We start from the raw sequence: 11,061 nt of genomic DNA on the forward strand, positions 1-11,061 counted from the left end.
TACCATTCACTTAAAACTGCAAAAAGAACTTGTTATGGATTGAAAAAGGAAATAGGGAACAGTGAAAAGGTAAGAGTTAGATAACACAAGAGCAGATGACATTTGACTTGTCAACTTAGTGTCTGTGAGTTTTTAAAGTGAAATGAGACATTAAGGAGCAGTAGTCGATGGGGATGCACAATTTAAGCCAAAATGATAATTGCGATTGTTTTGATTGATTTTGAGATCACGATTATTGATCATAGTCTTTTTTTAATTCAAAGGACAACTTTTTATCGTTGTTTATTTTTTGGAACCTTTCTGACACTAATCTCTTTCCACGGCTAGACTGGACTAAAAAAAAAATCTGCTCTGGCATTTTTGCCCCTAATGCCTCCTACAGACTGGGAGTTTTTAGCCATGCTAAGTTTCTGGCATGCTACATACACTAAGGAATCTCACACAACATCAAGTTTAATGTGTGCAGAATGTACAATGACAACTCCATTCTCATGCTAACTTGTTTGTTTGTTAGCACTAAGGTCATGTTTCTCGTCCTTTCTTGCTGCATTCCTACTGGTTAGTTAGTCATAGTTGCTGTCACATTGTAAGATGGTCATCCTAAATTTCGGAATCCCAGAATTTCATCCCAGGCTTTCTTTGGTCAAAAGACCATGAAGTGGCCATCTGTCACCCTTATTTACAGTGTGACATAAGACCACCGTTTTGAAGCCACGACTAAATCTCAGGATGTATACCAGGCTTTACAATTGCCCTAACATTCTGACAAATATGACACAGCAGCAGCCCCTTAATGCATCAGCATGCTACAAAATGTTTATCAAATAGTATGATGAGTTAGAAATAAATCTCAAAGAATAAGTCCAAGTGTTTAATCCTCATCTCAGAATAGGGCTGGGTGATATGGACCAAGATGTATATCTCGATATATTTTAGCTATATCTCAGGAGATCTCAGGAGAAGGACAAAGAGCAACACAGAGTCAAGAGAAGGAGGCGAAATGGTGACTTGCGTTTAAGTATTTTAACGTAGAACTAACAATATAGATAAAATGATACTGTCCAGTGTCATATCTCGTACTGAAATATATCGATATAAACTAAAATCTCGAGATATCGCCCAGCCCTATGTCAGAATGCGTTTATCACATGGTACTTAATATTTTAACTTACTATGACTACTTTTGGAAGTAATTCATTTTTGATGATTAAACCAAGAGATTTTCACAGCAAACTTTTTTGCTGAGTGTTTATTTGTCATACAGTATATAATACATGTTTGTACTGTCTTATGGGTAACATACTTTACTTCTGGTCTTAAAATGCTTAATATTTTGAAAGAAAAAATAATTTCCAGTTTACTAGCAGTTGTATTGGGAATTCAACTATGGCAAAATAAATGAAAGAAAGTGAAATGTTTGATCTCGTTCGGATCATATGTTACAGTGGAATTGAGCAAAACTTTTTAAATGTGAGTTGTTACTTCAGTGCCTATACTGATGAATTTTGTCACCAAAGCAGTTAACACTGTAGAGAAAAGGAGAAACAAAGCAGAGGCCGATGCAGACTGATGTGTGCATCTGTGAGTGGCTGTGTGTGCTCTCACTTGCAGGGATCAGAAGAAATGAGGCATTGACTAGATTAAAGAAAATCTGAAAATTAACATTTATATGACAGAATATTTACAAAATGTGATTCAAATAGGATTTTTTTGGATGTATATTTCAGATAGACAAGCACATATTTGTAGCACAAACAATCACCAGCAATTTTTTCTTTTTCTTTGTTTTTTATTTTTGATTGTGGGATGGTTAAAATCTCAATTAAAATTCAGTTAATTGTGTAGCTCTAGTCCTGGACTTATTTTACATCGCTCAGGCTGCAGGGAGACATTGTGGCTTAACCAAAGTGTAATGAAAGGGACAATAAGCATTCAATTAACATGATTTAAGAAAATAAGGCACTGATATTGGACTTTAACCATGACTAATGAATTAATACATCTAGCCCTAGAAAAGCTATAGAAAGTAATGACAATTTCATGCAGCAGATTTATTAAATATGGGCAACTTATTTTCCAATCATACAGTCGTACTTCAGTTATCTTATACCTACATATATTTTATCATAGGACTATGCATTATGATAAAGCAATATAGTCCTAAAATATTGATCAGTATTGCGATTTCGCATCAATTAAAATGTATAGAGCACATTTCATATGACAAGCAAAGACTTGATGTGATTTAGGAAAAAACTAGCCAAAAACATGCATAAAATGGAGACAACAGATAGGAGAAGGAATAAATACTTGAAAATGTCCTCTAATCACTGAAGAAGAGTCAGCAAAAAAAGCAATAATAGATACGTTTTAAGTTAGGCTGCACAATTAATTGAAATTCAGATACCACCACAGTATGGCCTGCTGAAGTTCAAACTGTAAAAGCTGCAACATTCATTCAACCTGACGTGTCAAAATATCTTTTGTTTTTTGCCAGAGATGCTGTGCATCGTGCAAACATCCAGGTGTCATTTTCTTAAAATAGTTTTAAAAAAATTCTACTTTCCTTGCTTTTGTATACTTTTTTCTTAAAAATCACAATGACACAAAAATGATCATTCCCTTCAACACAAAATGCAATATTAGACGAAATGCTCTTTTTCAAAAATTGTTCAGCCCTAGTTTATCTAATAAAATGTAGTTATAATACAGAATGCTCTGTTTGTTAAATATGCAGAAAATAAGACACTTAAAAAATAATCCCATATTAAATCACAGTTGCAATACTTGGGGAAAAAAACGTAATTAAATCATTTCCCGAATTGTTAAGCCCTAGTTTTAAGTGTGTGTTTATAAGACACTGTTGAAGCCAGTGGTATACAAGTGCTTGAAGAAGTGCGTATATCTTACATTATCCCCCTATTTCTTCAAACAGGCAGAAGCAACGGATAGCTGGCCTGTGTAAGACCATCATGCATATTCAGTTTACTACAAATGAGCTCTTAGTTTCTGCACATTGTAATTAGACTCCTCTGCTCTGTGGAGAAAGGATCATTATGAAAGTAAGAGACACAAAAGAGCAGGTTTTACCATCACCACTGGCACACTGACGCTAGGCTAAGACCACGATGTATATTGTATGAACTATTCCATGATTCTTAACAGTGTTGGGGATAATGTGTTACAAAGTAACCCCTGAGTTAATTCAGATCAGGGCCTGGTGATATGGGCTAAAAATAAAATCTTTGACTTTTTTACGCCGATCCCAATTAACATTTTTTTTACTGATTTTCTTTTCTTCTTGAAAAACTACAAATTAAAAAACAGTCAAGATTATTTTATATTGACTTTATAAAAAAACATTTAACGAAGGTAAACTGTGTTTCCTTTTTGGGGTTAAAGTGTACCCAGTAAACTTGTCTTTAGGAGTGTAGGGGAGTGGAAACTGCCAGTGAATGAGCCTTGTAAATGGAATGCAGCGTACTGAATCAATCCAAATAAAACATGATGCAGGGCAAAAATATGAAGAAAATAAAAATGCTTTTATAGTTGGCAGATACACCAAGCATGTGTGTTTTCACGTGCTGAGAAGAGGGAGAAAAATGAGTCAGTGCATACATGATCCAAATGTGGTTCATCTTGACGCTGTGTTTACGACTCGTCTGTTCTCAACCATCCAAAGCCCAAGATGAGCAACGGAGGAAGTTCAACAGAAAATTTTATTTTCACTTTTCAGCATCTAGTTTTTTCAAAAACATGATCAATAGATGAAACCTATGTATTCCCCAAGCACTACTCAGATTACCTTTTTGTTGCCTTTACCATCGTAGAAGAGGGGATTTAGAAGTGGGTATACTCAATTTTACGGACACTAAAAATAAGTGGATATGCACCATATACCAGCCTGCACCCTGCACTTCACCACTGGTTGAAGTAGACTTTAATTCATGTCATAAAAGGATTCAAGAGAGTTGATCATAATAAATGTAAAGGATTTGAAGAGCATACTAAAATTTAACAATCCATAACTGAAACATGTTTCTCCTGAATTCAAAATTAATCTAAGAAGGCTCCTTTTTTCACCTGTACGCTGGCACAAATCAATCTTAGGGAAGCGGATGGCTAGCTTGAGCTTCCTATGACTGCAATAAAATGGTATGAGATTGATTTTATAGTTGTAAAACTCAGGGGCCTGCATTCAATGGGCAAAATCTATGCAAAGTGAAAATGCATTACTTGTCTCTTTAAATAAGAAGTTGCCTTATTCCTTGGGATAAATTCAAACTTTTGTGATTTGGTTATTATAAATGCGTATGTTGCAAATGTTGCCATAAAACTGTGATCCATTTTCTGCAGCCTTAGGTCTTATTCTATAATATCAGTGAAGATGCCATGGCTGATTTATTACCCTCACTGAATATTCACAAAGACAACGGCCATTAAAGATGATTTGCTGGCTTGGCTTTGGCTTCATGTAAACAAACCCTGAGATCAATCTAAGATAATTAACATCTTCCGTTGGCCCTGACCCCAACTCATCCCATCTGGTCTTAGAAAAACATTCATCCCGTGTCCTCCTTTCTTTTAATATCATTATATTGTGTCCAAACTTTCTGAAAAATACTTTCATCACTCTTTGTTGGTTTCTCTTTAGAGCATGTTTTTAGGCTAAAAATGAGAAGTCCTTTTGAAAGATATATGTAGTTAGGGGCATTGTTTTGATTTCTTATCTAGCAAAAGACAAAACATAAATTGTGTTTCCCTTTTTGTTTTTTGTTTTTTTTAAATGTGAAAATCTGATCAGGAAAAATGGGCAGATTCAGGAAATGTAAATCTTTGCTCATGGATGTGCTTATAGATTTTTCTTTCTCCTTTTGTTCAGTAAAAAAAATAACAGGTAAAGTACATATGCCTCAAATTTCTTAAGAATAAAGTCAAAAAGATGCAAATAAAAAGCAGAAAATTTATCAACTACCACTTTTGAAGAACGAGCAGTCCTGACATCTTACTGTTTATCATCACCAACTGCCATCTGTTTTGGATGATGAGGGAGGTTTTTATCAGCTTAATTGGTGAACTTTGTTGAACCCACGCCGCTTTACATTCATCCTGTAGCTACAGTATGCATCTTACTGTAAAGAAGGGGGTATTACCCCGTTTCTTTTTGTGATGCCAGTCAAATCCGCCACGCTTCCACTTATCTTATGTTAGTATGGCACAATATCTTTGTGGCACAGAAATAGCCGATTCCCAGCCCTGAGGCTGCTGTCCCACTTCAGCTGCGAGGTCATTCAGCGGTCAGTGATGACTGACTGGGCGAGGATGATACTCCAACAGAAAATCCTGGTTTTAGAAATCGCCTCTGGTTGTAGAAATGCGTTATTCTTTTTGTTTCCTGTAAGGACATAAACGTCTCCTGTATTAAGGAAATAAATTTAGAAAAACTACATTATTTTCTTTATCCAGTAAGTGCAATTTACATTCATGTGTAAAACAGCCAACAACAGCCTTAGTTGGACATGTAAATGTAAATTCTATCACAAGGTAGTTCAAGAAAATTTTGTATGTGTAACATGTTACAACAACTAAAAACTTTTCAATGCTCTCATGAAAAATTGTGCCTGCTTTCCCAAAATTGGCCAACCTTAGAGAGACCTCTAAAAGCAAGACAAAAAGAAAGAAATCCAGCAAGAAACCACTTCAGGGGGTTTAAGACAAAACTGCAAAAACGGCAGGCGTTGGTCCTCATCCAACTCCCAGTTTCTCCACGGTGCAAGGCATTCATCATCATTATCATGGCTATTCAGAGGACCTAATTCCCTTTAAAATCATCTGTCAATTCTCATTTGGCTGCCCTCAACTTCTTATAGGCTTTGAGTTCTCCCATGAACTGGATCTGGGGCAAGTTATCAGAAAAACAAGTGCCAAACAGAGGCGTTGTCTCTGTTATTTGGAACCTATCGGGTTTCCATGTGTTTTATAAACTCAACAAGCATTTCCAAGACTAAAAGAGACTTAATTGTGGGTCCATGACCAATCAAAGTGAACACCGTCTAACCCAGAAGTACCCCTGTCTGCTCACTGCAACCCACACACTGCGATTAGGCAGAAACAGCTAACATGGGTTCAAGAAAACACAGCACTGGGTTTGTAACTGCTTGGCAGGGAGACAACAACTCTCACAGACCATAAATACCCCTCTCACATTTTAGTTTTACACATTCAAATTCAAAATGTGTTCCCCTGACAGGAATGCGACTGTTTACATCTTAGGAATAAAACACAGTGTTATGATTTGAACCAGACGATGTGAGTGAACATTTCAGCAGTGTCATGGTTGGGATGCTGGAGTGTTTGTATCGTTCCTAAATGCGGGCGCAGCTGTGATGCTCCCACAGTCGGGCAGAGCACATTCAGAGGTTACATAACCCTGGATTTTCATGTCACACTACTCCTCCCGCCCTCCATCTCTCCCTCGCAGAGTACAGAAGTGGAGCAGGCACAGATGGTCAGCATGGCTCCACACATCGACATCATCACTGTGCAAGGCGGGGCAGGGTGGGGCGCGTGTTGAAGGGTAAAAGTGACAGAGGCAGCAGAGGCCAATAGTAACATGATGCAGGAGATAATTATAGATGGATGGACAGATATGATGTTACACCAACAGTTCAGCTGAAAGGCATCTGATCTGATGTTCTGGTGCAGTTTGGCCAGTAATTACTCGATAGATTGAGCTTCCAGAAGGATCAGCCTATACAAAGGATGGGATTAAGTTAACGAGGTGATGCATCTGCTCCATGATTGTGTTTAAATGCCTAACTCGATGTTTCAAAGAGGATAACGTAGCCACAACAGTCGGATGCTGTGGCTGCTAAATCTATAGATAATCTAAAGGCCAGAAAACAATAAAACATGGACTTAAACACCAGAATCTGAGCCTTAATCCAGCAGCTGACCCAAACTTCAACAGAGAGTAGTTTGGTTTCCTTACTATCAGGCCCTTAGCTGCCCAAAGCCTGTTATGTAAAATGGCTCAGCTGCACAACAAATGAAGTGAAGAGTCCCTGCATGTTGTTGTAAAGCGCCTGGTCTGTCAACATGCCAGACGTGCTGCCAGAAACCATTTTAGGACAACACGCCCTGCTAAATCAGTGGTGTTTAATAATGCACTCTGCTCATGGCCCCCAGGGACGAGGAGGAACACTTAATTTTCTGCTTTATGTTTTGGTGATACAGTCTCACTCCCTGAAGCTAAAGAAGCCAAATTAAAGTAGGCTAGACTTTTGTAACTCTGACTCTAAGTAGATATAAAGTCAGCCTCCATGAAAGTGATCTAGGCTACAAATGTCAATGGCAAAAATGTCCGTAGACCTGCCGATACACATATGGAGAGAGAAGAAAAAGAGATATGTAGCTGTGTACAGTTGTTGTTGTGTTTGTTTGTAGTCGCAGATGATCTGACCACAACAACATGAGTCACAACAAACAAAGAAGAGTGAGAACGAACCAAAGAAAAATGATTTCAAAAGGTGGGAGGGGTACTGAGGGGTAAATATCAAGACAAAATGTTGCTCTAAAAATAACATTGCAACAGTAAAACCTTGATATTGCTAGAGGGTAGATTCGTTGGTAAACTTTATTCAATTACACAAACTGACAAACCCAATATGTAAATTAGGGGTCAACCAATTACTGGACTGGCTGATTATTGAGGACAATAGTTGGCATTTGGCTGATTATCTATATGGGCATTTATTTGAAAAAATATGCTATTTTGGCTCCACTGTAAGGTGTGTCTTCCCCTTTAGCTCTCCCTCTTTTACTTTTGTTACATTAAATACATTTTGATTGTCATAATCTCATACTGATCCCAATTTTGCTGATCCCAATTTTTACCCCTAGCCTTAAAATCCATTTAACAAGACAATGGGTTCTGTGTTTTTGATATTAAAAGCTTTTTATGACGGACAAGACTTCAACATAGCTTGCACTAATGGTTTACCATATCATTCATTTACTTCCCTCAAAAAATGCATTTACCGATCAGCATCTTGGTTTTGGTTTGACCTGCCTGAGGATCTCAGACGAGCTACACTAGTATCATTTTTAAACTACATTTAAAAACATATCTGTATTGAAATATCGATTGTTACTATTTTAATTAGAATGTTTTCCTTTTAAACCTCTCATTAATTCTTTCCTTGTGTTTTTATTGTTGGGATCAGATGCTTTAAAAAGCACTCCGTAACACTGGTTTTGACAAACAAATAACTTGTGTATTTAAGCTTTAACTTCTTTTTTTTTGTTATTGAAAAGAAGAAAACATTAGTGTGATCATAAGATAGTGATGTGATTTTTCTTGCACTGTGCTCTGTGTCCAATCACTTGGGCTAGACATAGTTTATCTTGCTCTTTCTTATCTTATCTACATTGGTGGTATTAGTTACTTTACATCCATTTTCTTGTTCAATTCTATGCATTTTGTCTTACTGTGGATTTTGGACATCTAAATGTTGATATATTTGCTTGGTTTTACCCAGTGTATTATAATTGTCTGTATTTGAGGCACTTTGTAACACTAGGTTTGAAAGGTACTTTGTAACTAAAATTGTTGTTGTTATTATTATCATTATTACTATTAGAAGTAGTAATAGTGGTAGTATTAGTACCAGTTGCAGTAATAGTTGTAGTTGAAGTAGCAGAGGTAGTAGTAGTAGTATAATTAATATTCAGTAGGGCTGAACAAAGCTGGTCAAAGCTGACATTACAAAGTCTTTTCTTTCTCAGGCATACACTGCAGTATGAAAACAAAGAAAATAATTTCAAATAAATACAATTAATTTCAATAAACTTCAACATGGACAATTAACTCTTCTATCATATCATATTGTAATTATTTTGAAGTCAAGTCTTTATTTTATTTTCAAATAAAGACTTATTTGGGGGCTTTTATGCCTTTATTATAGAGTATAGTAGATAGAATTGGACACAGGGATGAGAGGGTTGGAATGATGTGTGGGAACGGTGCCACGGGTCGGACTTGAACTCGGGCTGCCCGCCTACATGGGGCGCGACCTAACAGCTGGACCGTCTGCACCCTGCTATGTCTGATTTTATGTAAGACCCCTGCTATGTGATGAAAAAAAAGATGCAACAAACTGTTTTTTGATATTATGATAATGATATGAAGTGTGATACATAAACATAACAAAATAATATGCGTTTGTTTTTTATATATTTGCAAGATGTTTCATTTGAATCAAATATTAATCAAGCATATATATTTTCAACAATGACTGAGGGTAGCTGATAGCTAGCTTGAGTTTAATCTGATGGCATGACAATGGTGCAAGAGCGTGTAAAATGTACACATGCTGAGTGAGAATGCGTTGCTTGTTTGCATAAAATATTTCTTCTAACTTATTGCAAAAATGGGACACAATTTAAGAATCAATTCAAGGTTCAAAAGCATTTTATAATAAATGCTATAAAACAATTGTGAAAGTGTGATGTATTCAATGTTTTTTTGACCAGTGGTGCAAATCACGACAATGTGCACTCTATTTCAATTAAATAAAATGAGGATATTTAGTCATAAGTGGAACAAAATTTGGGCATTTTCACACTGAAATGAGCTAATACCAAAATAGTCATCATTTAAATTTTTTTTTTAAGAATTATAATTATTTTTCTTGTGCTGGAAATATTAGCATAACAGTTTCAGCTCTAGACACATGGCATTAAAATGCTTTAAAATGGCCAGAATTACAAATAAAAGGAAAAACAGAGAGAATAGGAGAGGACACATCACACCCTAAATCGGGATTTTGCATCAGTTCTAGTAAACTGAAGAGGTCATTTCTGGGGGGGGGGGGGGGGGGGTTGCTGACAGGCTCATACTTCAAAAGAATAGATAAATGTTGTTGACTACTTATTAGTTATCTGTATTTCTTTAAAGTCAAAGACATATATGGTATTTCACTAAAACATAACAAATCTAAAATCCTTCCCTTCTTGTATGAAACCCTACTTATGTTTCAAATCATGCCCCTAAAATGCTTCAATGCTTCAAATTACTGTAATCAGGTAGATGCTAATCTAATACTGGCAATTACCCGTTTGTGTATTAGATTAGCTTTAGATAGATGACCTAGAAATGAAAGCAAAGACAGTCTTTTGAGTTATTCTTTTTCTAAAATGTTTCTGCTGTTATGAGCAGTCATGGTGAGCTGTTATGTCCGACCTCTATTTCTTAAGATGCCACCCTAATAACAAGTCATGACAAGGTTATTATAATCCCATGATTCAGAAAATACCTCTCCCTCTTATTCCTGTTTTTGGTAACAAATACTGGATTTTAAACATAAAAGCTTAGCACATCTTTGGTATGACTGCAGTGTACTGTACCTCCATGGCCAGGGCGGCAGTTTGCTGGTCGTAGTGGTTCAGTATGTTTGGCATGAAGGTAGAGTTGTAGGGCAGCCCCTGGCACATACGTAAGGTGATGGGCTCACAGGTAAAAAGACTGTGACTCCCTGCTGCCGCATCCATAGGGATGGCGACGCACGCCGTCAGCATGGACACCGACAGCACCCAGAGGAGATCCATGACCAGTCCGTTGGGCAGGAGTGAAGAAAGACCCTGAGGATGGCTGATTAGAAAAAGGCCCCTGTTAGCATCTGGTTATTTCACCAGAAAAGGGAAATCACAAGGTTTAAGGATAGTCCAGGGCTGTCTTGCAATCTCTTCCTCCTCTTCAGGTCACAGAGGAATAGTCTGGGCTGTGCAGCATAATCCAGCACAGCCATGGTTGGAGCTGGCCGCATCCATCACCTTGGGGTACCACTCAGCAACGGCACTTTGTCACAACGCCGCCATCACCTGAGAGATGCTGTGGTCCTTTAAGATGCAGTGCTGTGACCTAAGTGCTCTCACTCCTCCCTGCAATGTCTCCGCTGACAGTGATGGTGCCTTGGAAAATTTTTGAAGACGGACAATGGGGGAGATGATCTTCTGAGCGCGGTCTGAAAATTAATAGTACAATTTTTAAAATTTGCGCAC

At 37.2% G+C, this 11,061-nt stretch overlaps 1 protein-coding gene across 2 annotated transcripts in view; it reads right to left on the reverse strand.

Annotated features, from left to right (window-relative positions):
* fzd3a (frizzled class receptor 3a) overlaps positions 1–11,061 on the reverse strand; it is a 40,544-nt gene that overhangs the window by 28,042 nt on the left and 1,441 nt on the right. For both annotated transcript variants that reach the window (XM_041806066.1, XM_041806064.1), the window contains exon 2: positions 10,408–11,024. In XM_041806066.1, coding sequence (XP_041662000.1) covers positions 10,408–10,608 — 201 coding nt within the window. In that variant the 5' untranslated portion in view covers positions 10,609–11,024. The remainder of the gene's footprint in view (positions 1–10,407; positions 11,025–11,061) is intronic.

Source organism: Cheilinus undulatus, linkage group 14, assembly GCF_018320785.1.
Source record: "Cheilinus undulatus linkage group 14, ASM1832078v1, whole genome shotgun sequence".
Lineage (NCBI taxonomy): Eukaryota > Metazoa > Chordata > Actinopteri > Labriformes > Labridae > Cheilinus > Cheilinus undulatus.